Source organism: Haliaeetus albicilla, chromosome 9 (genome assembly GCF_947461875.1).
Source record: "Haliaeetus albicilla chromosome 9, bHalAlb1.1, whole genome shotgun sequence".
NCBI classification, from domain to species: Eukaryota; Metazoa; Chordata; class Aves; order Accipitriformes; family Accipitridae; genus Haliaeetus; species Haliaeetus albicilla.
In genome coordinates, this window is record NC_091491.1 from 4,891,459 (window position 1) to 4,910,172 (window position 18,714).

Consider the following 18,714-nt stretch of genomic DNA (forward strand, 5'->3'; position numbering starts at 1 on the left):
TTTCCTAAGATGACAATGTACCCCACTCACTGTAGGCAGAATAAATTCCTGTGCAGGTGAATAATAGTGCAAGTCTGCTAAGGGCTGGACTTGCACTAAACCTTTTTACTAAACAGGGACAGCAAGAGGGTTTGTCTCTTCTGCCTGGTCATTTATTTTCATGTAACCTGTACAAACATAACATTTTTAAGATGACTACCCTGCTGTCAAATGCGGTTGAAATTAGCCAATGGGCTCTAAAGTCTTTTGAAATATGCATGTCCACACATACATAAATACAATTGCATTACTCTTGTTTCCTTAGGAAACCAAGCTAAAAACCCCAGGCAAGCCAAAACACACATTTTTCCTTCTATAGAGGGTAGAAGAGAACAAACCAGAAGACTGAGATAATGAGCAGAATAATGAGCTAATCATTGTTTTGACAAAACTGGCTCAGGCCAACTGTGGGAGCACAAGGCTGGGTTAGGAACTGGTTAAATTCTTGACATGGAACTTATCTGTTCAGAAACACCTTTGGAGGTTTTTCTTCTCCACATCTATTTTGAAATAGGAGCTGCTGTTCTTAGTGCTGCTGGGCTTACATAACATCTGAACTAGCTAGAGATTGCATGGAGTTAACTTTCAATTGATGTTTTCTAATCTACTGTTAGGACATTTGCACCTGAATTCCCTGTCTCTTCAAATATACAAATTTGTAGGTGCACACTGAGCTGGCCACAGTGGCATTCACTTTATCTGCAAAGTGACCACCTTTGAAATACTGGCTTTTCACCTTTAGAGATCCCTCCGAGCACACAGGCTGGCTCTGACACAGTAGTGATGTCCCACCTATCCAGTATGTAGCTTCTAGGTCTATTGTCTAAACAGCGCTCTGATTCCACAGCATGACTGTGGTGCTCGTGACTTAAAGCAGGCAGCAATCACATGTAAATATATTCCTCTGGCTTCAGGGATTCATTTCACTAACAACAAAACTGAATTTCCTTCTCACATGCTGAAAATATTTTCACACGGGAGCATTCGCTTCTTCCACATGGTGCAGCTAGCTGGTGTGCTTGCTTTTAACACATAACCTGAACCAGGCTGATGATGAAATCAAGCAAACAATCAGGGCAGGATGAGAAAACCTGAACATCTTGAAACTGTCTGGGTTAAAAACAGGCTTAGCCAGTTCTGGGAGCAAAAGGCTGGGATAGGAAGTATACTTGATGTGGAAATTATTGCTCAATGAAATCTTTAGGGCAAGAGGGAGTTTCCTCCCCACACCTGTTATGAAATGGGAGCCGCTGCCATTGGTGTTGCTGGGTTTTCTTCTGGGTGACCTTGGTATTCAGGAAATGGAGCTTTCACTAGTGGAAGCCAGAGCAACAGCCAAGACAAACAGGTCCAGAAATCCCTTCCGGAGGGGGGAGAACACAGAGGAAATTACTCAGTTACCAGCAGAAGAGAACTCTTGAGAGGTCTGGAGTCCATGCTCCCTCTACACACCATGTGCATCGGAGGCACAAAGCACTCAAAGCTGCGGGTCTCCCTTACTCTTTCTGGTGTCATCCAGTGCTTCAAATAGAGCACACATCTGCTCAAGTAGACTGGTGGGGAATGAAAGGTCTTTCTTTTTTAAGAAGGGCCACCCCATAAAATGCCATAGCAAGCAATGCCATTTCTAATGGCCTTCCTCTGAGCATCATTTCACAGGCCTGACTTACACTTGCAGAGGCCAGTGACATTGAAACTCCCTTTGAATCTCTTGTGTGTTCAGAGCTCTCTCTTGCTGCTACTAAATCAGAGAAGCTAAGGATTAAAAAGAATGGATAACTGGATGCAAATGGAATAATCTAATCAGGATCAACATCCCAGTGTCCACTGGGTTTGAGCCGCAAGTGTCTAAGTCTTACACCAGCTCTTAGAATGAAAGGTCCTGGGGGCCTCCCACTTATGTACCCCAAAGCACACCTGAGGAGACTGCAACATAATTGACAAAGGGAGGAAAAGGGATGGCAAAGTCTGTCCCAGCTCTGTTACCTCCTCTAGCAAACTCCACATGCTGCACTCCGTATCTGGTGTTCTGCAAAAGCATTTAAAATTCTCTACAAAGATGACACATTCAAATGCTCCCAAATTTTAGGTGTAGAGACCGAAATCCAAAACATGAGAGCTGAACTCACCCTCTCAAATATAAGCTCCAACTTAAATGCCATTTGTAGCAGGATCTGACTTTCTAGGCTAATTTGGAGATGACCCAAGACAATGGGACTCTTTCACAAACAGTTGTATGGATGATGTTTCCATCAATCCACAGTGGAAAGCAGCTTGGAAGAACGTGATATTGCTGAATTCTGGTCTTGGCACTGCATCTGCCCCAAACACAATCAGGATGTCACCTCCTAATCCAAGCTCTGCTATCACCAAACTTGAGATCCTGAAGAGTAGGATCTCATGATCTAGAGCCTGCCTGGGGCTTACACAATGCTATGTAACTTATTTTTTTTACACACCGAATACCTTCTAATCTGGATTGAGACAGACTAGCCTTGGCTGCCTCTCCCAGCAACATTGGCTTTTGCTTATAAATCCAGCAGGCAGGAAATAATTTCCAAAGTCTATAAATTAGTTTTGGCTTTGAGTACACCAACCGTTAATTTCTGTGTCTGCACTATTTAATGTAGAGCTTGGATGAAATATGTCCCTGTAGCTCTCAAGAAGATTGAGTTACTCATGGACTTCCAGGGCAATTGGGGAAATGAGTAACTATGCAATGGAACAAAACTATGCATAACATGGTGTAACTCCTTGCCTTGCAATCTTTCCTTTCAGACATGTTGGATTTGCAGCCTGGTTCTCCACTACCAGATGACACATATGTTCGGTAAATAAAAGATACCATTGTCTATGCTATGTCTGTGGGGAGATCTGGGGAAAGTTTTCCCACTGTGATAGCTGAAACACTACATGTCTTCCAATCATGTTAACTCCACTGAGTTAGCTTGTTGTGTTTGAAACCCTCTTAGCTTATGCTTTGACAAGGCTCTTCTAACATGTTAAACCAATTCTGTCAGTTTCAACATTACTGAAAAATAGACTCAGTTTACTTTTCAAGGCAAGCTTAGGACCTTAGGACAGCAGAGGTGCTCCAAGAGTGGCTAACAGTAGCAAGCTCTGAAGTTTTAAAATGCAGAATGTTTGACAAAGGTAGTTAGGTGCTTGCCTTGCTGTTGTTGGCAAACTAGGTCTGCTCCTAAATGAATGGTATTATAGCAAACACCTGTTACCTGTGTGATTACTTGGGACACTTAAAATAATGTTAAGTTTACAGAGCAGTTCATTACCACCATCCCCAAGAAGCTGCTTCAGTCACCTTTGGTACTGCTAATGTGTTCTGCTACAGTAATTTGTCCTCACTGCTGCTCAGGGCAGTGCTGAGGGAAATGCAGTGGGCCCTACCACAGTGTTCCATGTTACTACAGCTACCTCTGACACCTACAGCACAGCAGGGAGAATACTAGTGACTGTGCATGTTTCTTGCTTTGAAAACCCTGCACTTTATTTTTCAGCTCATGGTATGCTAGTGGAAGACTCCTGCCTCCCCCAGCACAAACAGCTTGAGTTTAATTTTCTCTGAGGCAAAGATCTTACCCTTTCTAACCATCTAGAGGAGTTCTAGTGTTTACAGAATTTCTGCTGGGATTCTGGTGCACTTGTCCTAGTGCCCATGAGAGTCACAAACATGCAATACAAATCCTCTTGTGCTAGGAGCTTTCAGATTAGATTAAAACCTATCTATTCATGGGGCCAAAAGGCATGAAAGGAGTCCAGGAAAACTGCATTTGTCTCCCTGCAGAGCAATGAATTTCATGGAAAATTAGCCTCAGAATCAATACAAAGTTGGATGCATGATGCTGGTTTTTGTGCTCATGGGGCTTTCATGCTACAGGAGATGCGGTTTCTTGTTTTGTGAATTGCTGAAAGGCTTTAAGAGTTTTGTGATTTTGCTGCTAATCAGTGTGTGACAGTGACATGCCTGATCACAGCAAGGTTCAACAGAAAGAACAGAACACAACCTTTTCCATGCTTAGGCCCTTATTCCTGTTTTGTGGGGGGAAAAAACCAAAACCAAACTATACCAGTGCTAGGAAATCTCCCTGGTTTAATATTCTTCAATCCTGACCCCTAACCGTACTAATCTAGCCTCTAACACATGCCTGCCAATGTACTTCAAATTTAAGCCTAAATGTAAGCCTAAATCCCAGGCGGGCTCTCTTCATCAATGAAACCTAGCAACAGGGGCAAAATGGTTGCTTTAAAATGTAGAAAACATTTGAGGAATTAGAAAAGCAAAAACTCCTCCACTGTTCATTTCTCACTGGGAAGCAAAGAAAGGTCCCCAGAGAGAAAAGATACATCCAAACTACACCATCATCCTTTTCCATATTTTTCAGTGGAGTAATTCTATTTGTTCTGAACTTCTAGCAGTTGTTCAAAGTGTTTGAAAGAGGATCAGAATGACTGTGTCTTACTTGTCAAGACATAGGAGCTGTACAAATACTCACAAGAAGTCTTAAACTACAAAATGCAAAATTGCTTTCAGGTATCATTTTAGACCTGAAATTCAGCTGGGCTTATTCAGAGTGTCTTCTACAATTAATGAAGCCCAAGATCTACTACAGTGAAACTTACTAGTTCCAACAGAGTTTGCAGTTTTTAACCAGTTTGAAGCTTTTACTTCAGTGAAGGTTGGTGACACTACAACCCAAAAGAGGCTTCATAAGATCTAGCTAGAGAAATGGATAAACATTATAAAGCAAATATTTCAAAATGAGTAAGTATATCCTCTCCCTGTCCTAGGCTATTTCACAGAGACTCCAGAAGCAAAATCCTAACTTTAAAGACCTCAAAGAAAGCTTTCAGAGGGAAGGAAAAAGCCCAGAATGCTAGCTCAAAAGTAATGTGGAAATTGCCTACGCTGTAGAAAGTTTCACATTACCAGGTTGATGTTATTGGCTTCTATATGCTTTAGCACAAAGGCAGCAAGGAGCTGTGTGTCCCACTCAACAGCAGGATTATCTGGAAGATCCCTGAAAATGAGAAGCACAATTAGTCACTTCACTGCTGAGAACTTTATAAAGACCATGCTAGAAAAGAGAGATCCTCTTATCAGAGAATGAAATCAAGATAAATTTATTTACCATATAAACCCCCTGAACCTTACTTAGAGAGTCTTACAAGCTTGTATATTGGAGGGTTGAAAGGGAAACTGCAGATCCAACACCCTTCTCACAGATTTGTCAAGGTCTCCATTTCTTCTTACCATTAAGGTAGACTTTCTGACTGTTTTACTTTAAGCAACACCTATTTTGTTCAATGATTCTTGTTGTCTATTCATCCCAATCAAATTTCTTTCTCTCTCTATTTAAAACCTCTTTTAAAACACATTTTCCTGAAAGACTTTCCAATCACAATCTACTGGTGAATTACATATGAAAATTAACAAGCAAACTCCTGCTCTCATTTATACAAGAATAACCCATCAACCTCAAACAGAGGACAGGAGAGCCATAATTATATTGCATGGATTTGACAGTAGTTCTTCAGCTGTTTATTTTATGCTATCCGTACTAACTGGATGTGCAAAGCATACTATGACTGAATACTCTGCCTAGGTATTTTAGATTGCAGGCTTTTAGGGGCAGGGACCATGAGCAAAATGCAAAATAACGCCAGACAGCCAAGAGAATGATTCCACATTTAAACAACTGAGAGCTGAATTTGACCTCCCAGTCATTATGTTTAAATGATGCCAAGAAAACATTGCTTGCAAAGTTAAAAAGGTTATTAGTAACAATAGGATAACACACAGCTGCTAAAGACCAATCATGACATGTTAAACTGGTCTTTTTCTCAGACTTTTTCCCTCCTCTGATAGTCTGTTAATTGCTGTGAGGTGGTTTAGCAGAAAAGTTGACTACACAGCTTTCTCACACAGACACATGGGTTTGGATCTGAACTGATCCAGCTGTTTGCTGCAGAAAGCAGGGGCGCTACCTCCCAACACTCTTTGGGCCTTGCTGACTCCCCAGACAGCAAGGATGGTAACATCTGCAACAAAACAAAGAAAATGTCTCCTTGGCACATTCCAAAGTAAAGCTCAGCCTGGGTCTTCATGAGAGGTCTTCTGGCTACAAATTTTCCCACTGCTGTTAACAGTAGTAGCAGTAGAAGGAAGAGCCTCAAGTACAAACTGACCATTAGCATTTTATCCGTTGTGTTACATACTCCTGTTCAGCACAGGCCAAAATAATGTGCTATTAGAAACCCCAGCAACAAGGGAAGGCGTTCCTACATTAGCGTACACATTCTAGCTATGGTCCCTGTAGCAGTATTACCAACAACAGAAATTTTTGTTGTTGTTTACAATTCCCTCTTGTATAGGCAACATCTTTGCCTGATGTATACAAGACATTTGAATTTCATCATAGGAAAGATTCTTTGGTACATCTGGTGGCTGCCTCATCAATTTAACAAACCTGCATCTCATCTGCTCAAGACAAAAACTTTCACATCTCGTGTTTGAAGAGGAAGTGGCCCTGTGTACCCTGAAGGTATTACAAGTCCAACCACGTCACAGCAAGCTTTAAATGGAGTATATTTTAAAAATATGCTTCAACTAAAACATCTCATGTTTTTAAAAATTTTAAAAACATTTTAAAAAATATGCTTCAACTAAACATCTCAACATGCACACTGAGCAGAGTCTAAGTGTAGGTCTAACAGTGCTTAGGTTGTCTGAATGGTACCTTTGAGGTTATGTCAAGGCTTAATCTGATAATATTAAAGTAGTAAATTAGTCTAAAAGGGATTCTTCACTGGCCACTTACAATGCAAATATCATTCCCCTTTTTGGACAGGGGTTAAATGGAACTGTGGCGGAAGTGAAGAGTCCTATTAAAACAGGAGGGGTGCTCCAACAGTGAGAGGTCAGAAAAAAAAGGAGGGCTTGGAATTTATGATGTCCAGGAGGCTTTGGTGTCACAGCCACTGCACTCAGCTTTATTGGGCTGTCTCCAAAAAGGCTGCTGGGTAGTGGAGCAGGTTTTAACTAGTTTAGACAGATAAAGATCACCCTAGTTCAATGGAAATGAACAGCTGGAGGCAACGGTTTAGAATCCCTGGAAACAAAACAATCTGAAGGCATGAGCAAATTAACTCCATGAACACTGAACTGATTAAGCAGGAATATTCTGAAAAAAAAAGTGCTTCTACTCTAGCACTTACTGCTGCTCATGGAGAGACCACTCACTCCCAGTAAGGAAAAGGAATTATTTTTCTTGCATAATATTTGTCAAGCATGAAAGATAGAGAAGCTGATCTTGCCAAACAAGACACATATGTACATAAGCACATTCATAACTCATTAATAGTCATGATGCCCCACTGAAGTATTCTTAGCTCATTCTGCAAACATGAAAAGTGACACACAGGTTAAATGACATACCCAAAGTCAACCAGAGAAGTCAGTAACAGAACTGGCAATACATTAATCTAGATTGCTCCAGGAAATAACTTATTTTGGGGGTTTTTTTTTGGTAAGAGTTTGTATAATACTTTGTGACGTTGAAAATTTAAGCGGTACGATGATAGTAGGGACCCCACAGAAAGCATGAGACCAATAACTTTCTGCCTGTGCTCTGGGTATCAATAATTGGGTCCAGGGAAGGATGAAAAGGTGACTAAGAAAACCAAGCTCATATGCACCCTATAGCAATGCACACAAGATACATTCTTACAGGCGGTCTCTACATGCCCTAAGAACTTTGTAGGGGCATACAAATTTTGAAAACTGCTGTAGTTCACAAAATCAACTATTCAGTACAAAATATTTTTCCTAATATCATAAAACAGTCCTCAACAAACCTGAAAAGTTCACTGACTTGCTGCAGTATTGAGATAAGTTGCATTCATTGTGTTTTTACCTTCAAGACTTGGTATCAGAAACATTCAGCATTTAAATGGTTAACTCCACACTGCCTTTCTGGCTAAGGCTGATAATGCCTCCGAGCTCAAGGTCGAAGGGCTGAGATAAAGGACTATAAAGGAGCAAAAATTAGCACATTCCCTGGAGCAGACTGGAGCTTGTCCCAGGAGACAGGGTTCCCCACCTGCCCTCCCTGTCCTCTGCCCCAGAGAGCTCCTTGTTGCTGCTGTCAGTCACTGCGACAGATCAAGATATAAATCCTGCACTGGAGGCCTTCCAGGTCATACTGCTGGAGGGTGCTGGTGGGAACGGTCGAGGGGTTTGGTCACTTGGCCTCATTTCCACCGAACTATTACGGTCTGGAAGTGACGTTTATGGGCATTCCTCGTGACTGATACTGAATGCAGATGGCTGCTTGGTTGCAGCCTTTGTTGACCAGTGAAAAATAGGGAGATGCACAGAAGTAGTAAAAAAAAAATACTTTTAATAGAATAAGGCTCCAGAAATGTTGTTTCCCCAGCTATTTTCAGTAAAAGCCATGTTGTGCACTGTACAGGGAATTTACAGCTGTGCCAAGGGATCTACAGACTGAAGTGAGAGAGAAATGGAGAATTATGGTGCTGCAGTTGCTGCAGTATGTAGTAGTGTTTGTCTCTGCTCAGTGATTTCAGCAGGACCGGTCATGGGACACAATTGTGTTCTGAAACAAAAACCTGTACCTTTCTATTTATCCATCCACTGTTGGTAGTGAGAACTGGACAGGACCCCTGGTTTTCTCCTTCTCACCTCCTTGCTTTCCTCCTTGCCAAGCTGAGCAGACAGAGCAGACACTGGCACTTGCAGTTTCCCTTGCCCAGGTTTGCATAGGAAGAATATGGTGGATGTCCCAGGCACCAGGGAACTACAAGGGGGCCACAGCAAATCACATCAGCACGTTAAACCAAAATTCAACATCATGCACATCTTGCCCAGCAGTCTTACAGCTGGCTGAACGAAAGAAATGTTAAAAATCACTGCCTGATGCCAGCTCCTCTCCAGGCCTCCTTCTCTTGCCTGCTGTGGGCTGTGGAGCATAGCTCCTCTTATGCCTCAGCCTTGGCCATTAAAACACCGTGCATGTTGCCAGTAATGATATCCGTGCCAGTAGCCTAGACAATTTTGCAGGGTCATCTTTCTAGGAACATTTGGGCTCAAGATGGCTAGATTCCTGTCATTTGGAAGGTCTCTTTTGGCCAAGACAGAGATTTAAAAACCTTCACAGATATATACTGCCAAGTTACACCCTTCTTACATGATATACTGCTCAATCCCTGTCTGATTTTCCACTGCTCATCTTCCACAGATCTTTTAGCAACACCTAGTGCATTTATACATACAATCTTCTTTCAAAGCCTTCCATGGAATTTACTCTGCTCATGAACTACTAAGCTCTCATGACTGCTCTAAAGGTTAAGTTAAACTAAACAGTTAGTCCATGCGATGTCCACGGGGCTTAACAAACAGCAAACGGGCTGTCCTATATGGGACACTTGCAGTTAGAATAACCTTGAGACCTGTCCCTCCTGAAATCTTGAATCAGACAACCCTCAGGCTCCTAGGTGCATTATGAAGCGGTGCCTCTCGTTATGTGACAGTTACGCTGATGGGGACTGGCAAGCACCCTCTCTGCCTTGACATGAAGCCTTTATAGGTGGCAATAGGGAAGGGAGCGAAGTGGCAATCAGGCTCCTTCTAGAAGATGTTTAGGTCTCCATTAATACATTCTGAGATAACAGAGCAAAACTTTGAAGGTACTATTGTGACCTTCCATTCCACTATACACCAAGAGGGTGAAGAGGAAAGAGTTTTCTCATTTCATATTGCCTTTATATCCTGCAGCATGACCTTAATCAATCCAAGGCTAGGGACCAGGAAATATTTTTGCATAATTTCTCCTCCATATCCCTCCTCTCCCCAATGAATGATTTTACATTAAATCGGCACAAAGGTCAGTAGTTTGATGGTGGATTACATAGGAAACAGGTGAACTGCTGTGCACTAGGTTCCCAGCTGAGAACAATGACCACAATGTGTTTGTTGGAACAAAGGATGCCCTTTATACAAAGTTAACTGTATGAAATGAACATCTGGGCAATTGAAACTGGATCAAAAAGCAAAAGATCCCACAGAACAAAATGACGTGAGTGCACAATTAGTGAAAAAGCCATGTGATGACTACAGGCAATCAGTGACCTTTATATCATAGCATCAAAGTAATTGAAAAAACTGTGTAAACAGAAATTATTTCATGCACTCTAAAGTAGAGCAGAGATTTTTTATTTTTGAGATTATGCTAAGATAAGTTAAGACAGGCTAGCCCTAGATATTGAAGCAGAGCCTCTAAATCCTTACATTAATAACTATTTATAAATTTCTCTTCCTATAATGGCCAATTACAGACAGGAGGGAAATACTGCTGTTAAGCTACATGAACATCTCTGATTCAACTGAAAAAAGCGCACTTAGACAAATGATCAGCATCTTGCAACACCTTGTTATACAGAGAACAGATGCTGTGTGCTTATTGGAATGTAACAATCTACAATTTAGGAGAGAAATGGACTAAACCAGGATGCTAACTGTCAAATGAAAAGCCACCTACGACAGAGAAGCTCAAGCTGAATATTTTACACCAGCAACTTCCTCTCTCTCCTCACAGTAAAGAACCCCAAATTATTCTGAGATTTGTATTTCAAGGTTGGAAATAAGAATCTTAGGTTTTGGTGTAGGTAGAGGGTAAAGGAAGTGATGAAAATGGCAATGACTGGAATATTAAAAATAAAATACACTTCAAATATTTCACAAAAGAAAAAAAGCAGAATGGACATAAGCCTTTTCTCCTATCCTTAACTTTTGTAATTTTTAAGTTTGGACCTACTTTATACAAATTTCAAAGGTAAATTAAATAAGTTCAGGTGCCAGGTAAGTGCTGATGTCACTAATGTGGCCATAGCAGGCAGGAGTCATGCATAAAGGGAAAGAACACAAAGACAGACAGCACTCCGTTCAGCTTGCTCAAAAGTACAGGCAAGCTGTGCATGCTTCTCCACTGAGCTATGTGAAAACACGGTGCACCTCTGACAGATAATATTCCAAGTACCTCCATAACTCCCCAAAGGTAAATGGTAATTGGATCTCTAGGGAACCAACTTTTTGACTTGGGCATGATCATGTGTTTCTGTTTGAGAAATAAGCATCCTTTGGGTTTAAATTCAAAGGAATTATTACAGAACACAGGACTGGTTGTTTGCAAAGACCTATCCAAATGTCCCTGTACTCATTTATTTTTTTTAATGAATTATTGATGATTTCTCAGCAGAGATTGATGTCTATTCACAGAGATGACACAATTGCTTATCATAATTTGAAATCTGGTATTCATTTGACGTCTGTGCCTCAGCGCCTTGTTGATAAATTACAGCACAAAGCTCTGTAGGAACAAGTTCATATTCAATGTCTTTAAACAAAAACAATTGATGGTACCTTTCAAGAACAGAAATGCATAGAAACTACAGTGGCTAAAGCTACTTTTAAAAAGTAACTTTTAAAAACTAGTTTGGAGAGGACATCAGTCCCTGCTGTGTAAGACAGGAAACAAAATTCAGCTCAACTAATTCTGAATTGATCACTGATTTAGTCACAGCTTTCCTATCTTCCACTCTTCATGCCTGCAAAATGGAAATAATTGTATCTTCACACTATGTAAAGAAGTTTGAGATACTTCTAAGAAAAGTGATATGTCTGTTCTCTGATTTCTAGGTTGAAATCTAAAACACATGTCTTGGCAATCCTGGGTACTGGAAACCCCACAAATCTGTCCTTTACTCCCTGCATTGTCTTCCCATGGAGTATTGAATCAAGTTCAACATCTTAGTCCTGACTTGAAGTTCTGGCCCAAAATATATAAAAGACTACATAAAGCTCCAAAATGATGAATACGGTGAACAGTTCTGCCCATATGGTGATGAGGAACTCTGCAACAAGGATAAGGCCTTCTCAAGCAGTTAGCACTTCCTCAGGGGCTGATGCCAAACAGTGAATGGACTCCCAAATCAAGTGTCATCACAAACTGCTTTGCTTTCAGCTGCAAATACCAGAAATACTCCTTGAAACATATCCTTTTTAGCAGAAACACAGCAATATTTAAAGTTTAAAATTCCCCAGACTCTCCAGAGCACATAAGCTGAGACATCTGGGCCAAATGTTATCCTAACAATGGAGACCCTGTTTGCCAAAGCACATGACAGGGGGTTGGGTGTGTTGTCTACTGGGCACCTTGCTTTGGTCACGTAGTGGCAAGGTGTCACCATGCAATACTGCAGCTAAGGAACATGATTTCTAGTAGGGTCACACTGGTGGAGAACAATATTTCCCACATATGTCTACAGCTCCTTATCTGATCCTTGTTCTCACACACCAAATCACTTCTGCGGATGACATGCACTTAGTATGCAGCACTGCCCCAATGCTGTGCTGCAAACATAAGACCTGCAAGAGGAGAAACAAGGCCTGGGAGTCTCACGTGCCCGTGTCACACTGCACGTGTGACACTCATTATTACTGTGCTCAGGAACTAGTGTGAAGGACACATCATAACCTGTGTAGTCGTCATCACTGATTGATCCATCACACAAGGCAGTGAGCACCAAATACCTTGCTGTCATGCACAGCTTTGAATTCAGCCGCCAGAGGAAGGAGGGGCCTCTAGTTCATTCACTCCAACCTATGCTGAGAAGCCCTAGCTTCAATTTAAGCAGTAGTCTAGAATGGGTTGTTTGCAAGAACCACACAGTGCCATAGAACATATTGGGATCCCTGGTGAAACTAATAGTAACAAAGCAATTAAATTCAAGTCTCTAAAGAGAATTCCTTAAAAAATAAAGCAGTTTCCCCCTTTGCCTTTCACCCTCAAGCTGGGTGCTGTGTTTTATGCTACTTTTTATTCCCAACTTTCATTCATGTTTGAGTTGCATTTTGCACATACACTACATGCCAAGCCAAGGCCAGTTACAGCCCTTTGTCCCTGACAGCCATTATGTGACCAGAATATACTACGTGCCCATTGACTGAGTGGGGCCCACAGATCCCACATCAGCAACACATTTTCAGCCAGCCACCATTTAGCCTGTTTCTAGCACAGCCAGCAGTTTCCAGCATTACAGACTGCCAGTAGTGATTTGCCAAGTGCTGGGCAAGAAGCCTCATTTTCATTTTATAGAAGCTGGACTTCGGTATGATCTGTTGGGGGCCATTAACAGAGTTCACTGAAAACATCAGTCAGAGGCCAGACTTAGTAGTCTCATGAGATTTGGGGCTGCCATGCTGAATTATGAGTCAGCAGTTCCTCCTCTGGCCCACTGCAATGTGGTTTGGGCAGCAGACAATAGTGCAGTGTGAAATGAAATCAATTCCACTGACATCTTGGAGAGGTATGCAGGAAACTAGACCATTAAAGTCCCTACCTAGTTTAGGAAAACAAGAATTCACCAACCTTTTTCTGAGTATCTGTTGGCAAAGTGCACTTCCAGTATTTGTCCCAAATGACTGACAAACAACAGATCTATTAGCAACATCTGGCAATCTCATCTGTAGACCTCTTATTAGAGAAACATCTTCAAACACGTAACTGTCTGGGATCTTAGGGTACAACTGCTGGGCAAAGGTATATATGTAGCAGCACTTCAGTTCAACACCTTCCTAAGCCCAAGAAGATGTTTGATGGAAATGCTCAGTGGAAAGCTTGAACAGTGCACATGGACTATAGAAGTTGGTGGCCTTTGGGAATTTTGTTCCACATTCCTAGAACAATCTGCTCTCGTCTATGTCAGCTCCCAGAGGAGGGATAAACTGACCTGAATCCAAAAAAGGTGGACTAGCCTCTACTAACACGTAGCTCCTTGGGCTCAGCTACCACTTCGGGATGTCTCTGGCCACTCTGATATTTCTGACAATAATAACCACATTTCTCCAAAAGCACCATCTGTGCTATAAGGAATGAGCATCATTAGGCCTATATGAAATGATCGGGCAGTTCCCAGAATAGCTCATAGCAGTTCTCACTTCCTCATTGTTATTATTGGCTTTGCCATAGCACCTAGGAATTCATCCGTGGCCTAACAGTCTAAGTTGTCCTGAGTGAGAACAAAAAGCCCAGCAATCCCACCATCAAAACTTATGTTTTAAAACTGAAATACAAGTCACCAGCAAAACCAGGACTCTGAGGAGCAGACCACAGGACTTCACTCCTCCCTTACTCATTTCTTTTGTTTTGTAAAATGCTTTGAAAAAAAGAACAGCGCAGCAGGGCAGAGCTTGGGACAGGGTACATTAACCTGTGTACCAAGAAGCCATGTCCAACTAAAACGAGTCCTGGCACCACTGGTTCAGGAAGGACAGACTTCCAGTTTCAAACTGCTGGGCAGAAGGTCACACTCTCCTGGCAGAAGAGTAGTAAGCAGACAGGTTGAAGGGGAATGCAGTGTGTTCTCCCTAGCTAGGTTTTTACTACATTACTGGCACATGAAGTTCCCGACATGCATCATAACATGCCAAGGACTCCACAGTGGAAAGGGTACAAACCCAAGGGAAGGAACAGGAAGTCTCTCACAGCAGCCAGCAAAATCCTTCAGAGGTTAATGACTGAAATACCACAACCTGTATATGCCAAATAAACCTAGTGCCACTTCATCACAACTTTAATATTAAAGCAGTTTGCTCTTGGAATGATAAATACATCATACCGTATAGGCAAAACCTGCAGTTCTGATTCTGGCCCAGGTAAGTAATACAGAACTTTGCCACTGACTTAATGGCATGGGCCAGACGCTCAAAGAGAAGCAGAGCCAAAAGCATAATCGCTTCTACCAAAGAGATAGACCTTGGTCTATTCCACATAACAAATAAATTGCAGGCAGAAACCTCAGCAGAAAGCTTGTAGCCAAATCCCTCAGCCATTTTAATTAATCATCTAGGAAGGGAAAGCACACAGAATAGTCACTTCATAGGCATTTGTTTCTCATGCCAAAACTTATATAAATGCAGATGCAACTTCAGCAGAGATCTCAAGACGGTGATGGCCTGATTCCAAATGCAGCTTCCCATATCACAACATTCCAGCTTCCCTGTACCAATTTCATTCAAAAAGAGGTTTCCTGAGTCCTCAGCCTCCCACAAACAACCATCTCCTGCAATCCATTTGATCTATGCAATGATATGGGAGCATTACTTCTTGAAGTCATGGTGTACCCACCCTTTAACACTGAGATTCTGATGCCCTGAGCTCTCTAGATGGGTGCAAATTTTATTACTACCATCAAATCACTTCCTTTTATAAGACAGCTTGTATCAAGACATTAAACACCTATCTTAACTGTGAGCTTCATCCCACAAATTTTACTGACATGCAAAGTTTCTACTCATGCAAACAATCCTCTTGCAGGCACTGTCTTGCCAGTCCTATTCATGTGAATGCCCCAATTACAGGATTACATGAGCAAGCTCTAGGCCAGGCCCTGCTCTCTCTCTGCAGCTGGTGAAAACCCACACCGGCTTCCACAGCAGCCCAGCCAGGAACTATGTTTGGAACTCAATTTGCAACAGCTAAGCGGGACTCAGCAACAATGAACAAAACGAGTACAAACGCAACGACCTTTATCGTTTAGCCTTCCTCTCCTCCGCGCTCTGATTTAATGCAAGCGTTATGCAATGGTTTTGCTATAGCAACAGCTGGGGTGATCGGCAGTAACCCTGCCGCTGCCTGTTCAGCCGGCGCTGCTGTGGGGCCGTAATGCAGCCGCTGAACTTTGGCCCACTAGTGAGCCTCCCACTCGCCCGGCAGCACTGCTGGCCTGTTTACACTACTCACATGACGGGTGAGAGGGAGGCTCCTGGCAGCTGCCAGCATCCAGCCAGATTTCTAGGACCAGGCCAAGATTGCCAATGGCTGGAAACAATTAACTCTTGCGAACAGGGGCTTCATGCTCCAGCAGCTGCCTGCAATGGCCCAGGAGAAAGGCCGCTCTGCGCAGTGTGAGTGGTGCTTCGCCCTCCCGACACCACTGCAGGAGACCGAGTGGGATTAAGGCATTCAGCGAGGAGGGGGCGGTAAGGAAATCAGTAAGATTTAAAGAAGGGAACAGTATCCTTTTTTTCTTCATGAGTGGCAGATGAGTGAGGATAACGAACTGGAGCTGGGAACATAATAACCTCAATCAAGAGCTGTGTGCTGTGAATTGCACGTACCTGGGTTACATGGGGGTGCACGAAACTCCTCCAGTGGCACAGAACTGTGCTGGCGCAGCGTCCCAGTCCTGGGCTCTGGAGTGCCTTACAAGCACCAAGGGTACAGGGAGTACCTTGGAGACAAGGAAGCTGTGCTCTACAGGTGTCTTGCTAAAATGGTTGTTTAATCTTACAGCACAATCCCATAAAAAAAAGCTGCAGATCACCAACCTGCAGCCATGCCATCACTGTTTGAGCAGGACTACTACTACTTCAGCACTTTTACAGCATTTATTTCCACACATTAACAGATGTTCATTAACTAAACCCCCTGTGAGGCTGGTATGGGGAAGTAAGCAAGTAATAACCTCCACATTTTATAATGAGAGAATTAAGAGCTCAGGTAACTCTCCCTAGAGAGCCCTAGAGGCAACAGAGCTGAGTCAGGGGCAGAGCCTGGAATGGAGCATGCGAGCTCCCGGCTCACAGCATGGCCGCAACCCAGCACTGCATCACCCACACTCACTCCAGGAATACGTTTTATTGCCTGGGGCAAATAACAATCCATTTTTCAACAGGCCTCTTATAGGTGCTCTGCAGAGCCTCATATATTCCTGCGTACTTGGATTGAGCAGAAAACACATTAACAGTTAGTTGTACCCCCTAAAACCTGCTGCTGGCCAAAGTGTTGACCTCCGCATCACCTAACTGTCCTCTGGACTGCATTGGTATGACAGAGCCCTGGATTACTATTCCTGTCAATATTCTGGCCACTTTTCCTTATGTACTTGTCACTTAGGAGTAGCCTACATAAACTCATGTCTTGCCCTAAAATATTGCATTCTCCAGTCAAACCTTGTTACTCCCAGTAAGAGGCTGTGTGGATTGTTTTTCTTTGCTGTAATAAATTCATTGTAACAAGAACGGACCCTGCAGATACAACACTGAAAAGCAGGCACGCCTTGGTATCAGAACTCCCTTTGACAGCTTCATCCAACATTGAATGGGAATTTGTTAGGTCTGACTAAAAATCTAAGCACTGGAAAAGTTCGAACTAAATCAATGACTCGGTCTCATTTTCGCAGAAACAGGATCATTGCAATAAACTGTTTTCTGCCCCTTATTGGTAAAACTGGCTGAATTCTGTAATATTCCTGTATGAGCTCTCCATGTAGTACTCCCATTCAAGCCTCAATCTATTAGCACAAATTCTGCAAACCCCTTACCTCTCTTCCCCACACATCAAACCTCTGTTTGCCAATGTTCTATCTTGCAATATTATACAACATCTTTTCCAAGGCAAATGATAAACCAGCCTTGGCAGCCCATCGTGCAGCTACTTATGAGAATAAGAGAAATGCTGAGTATTTGGCTTATGAAACAGAAATACAGGAAGAAAATATTTATAACAATGCTACTGTTTAAATAAGAGAGACCATAATTTAGTACAGATGTAACCCTTCTTTCCAAAATGAAGGGTTTAAATCTTTCTGATGCTACGTAATGACATGAAGTAGAATGGACTGAATGAAGAATACATCCAACTTAAATTGTGAATTGCCCCCTTTTATCCCCTGCTATTTTCTACCTCAAAATAAGCACAAATTCTGCTTCTTTCAAGCAGTGTTTGCCAGACTTTTTAGTGCTCAGAAGATTTAAAAACTGTTTTACAAGAAAACATTCATCCTTCATCTGAAAACAGACTGAACATTTATACAATTAACAAAATTCAGTTAAATATTAACTATTAAAGAAGAGAAAATGGCACATAAGACAAGATTTGTTACGCTTACAGTCACAAAAACTATAAAGAATGTAGAACGTATGTACATGTAGGGAAGGCTATGTAATGAATTATTTCATGCAAATAGTAATTGCAGAGAAAGACTGCAACACTGAAATGAGAAAGTATTGAAATTACAGTATGAGGAGTATGCATGTACAATGAGATAGTTAATACGTGACTTGTTAGAAGAAGGGGCATGACTTGGCATGGAACTGTAATCAGACTGTTTTCATTTAATGCTTCAGTTGGTACAGAAGGATCAGATAACAAAATATTCATCCCAAATCCCATTTCGGTTTCTAAAAGTATTTCAGTTTCCTGCACTGCAGTAAAAATAGTTCTTTCCTTTTAACCAAAACTGACTGAAGAAACTACAGGGGCAAAAGATGCTCAACAATGTCCAGCAAAGCATTCATTTCCCTTGTTCTTGATCTCTCGTGCAACAAAGCTGAGATTATGGGTCATAAAACACCATCCACAGTTGCTAAATCTAGTGTAAATTAGGAAAAAAGGTGAATATGTGACAAATGAAAACATACACTTCTTATTTGCTTCATCAAGTTCTGTTTTCTCCTTTTAAAAAAGTTGGTGTTGCATCATCAAAACAGCTACCTTTCCCACAGAACAAATTATCTGAAGTGCTCAAAACTGGCTTCAGTATCTCCACCAAGAGCAACAATAAAACTCCACGAGCAAT

At 42.0% G+C, this 18,714-nt stretch overlaps 1 protein-coding gene across 4 annotated transcripts in view; it reads right to left on the reverse strand.

The window, feature by feature from the left end:
• Positions 1–18,714, reverse strand: part of PIGL (phosphatidylinositol glycan anchor biosynthesis class L) — a 62,376-nt gene that overhangs the window by 17,256 nt on the left and 26,406 nt on the right. For all 4 annotated transcript variants that reach the window (XR_011326059.1, XM_069791115.1, XM_069791117.1 and 1 more), the window contains exon 3: positions 4,985–5,075. Coding sequence is in view for 3 of the 4 variants with exons in the window: in XM_069791115.1 (XP_069647216.1) it covers positions 4,985–5,075 (91 nt within the window). In the remaining variant the exon portion in view is untranslated. The remainder of the gene's footprint in view (positions 1–4,984; positions 5,076–18,714) is intronic.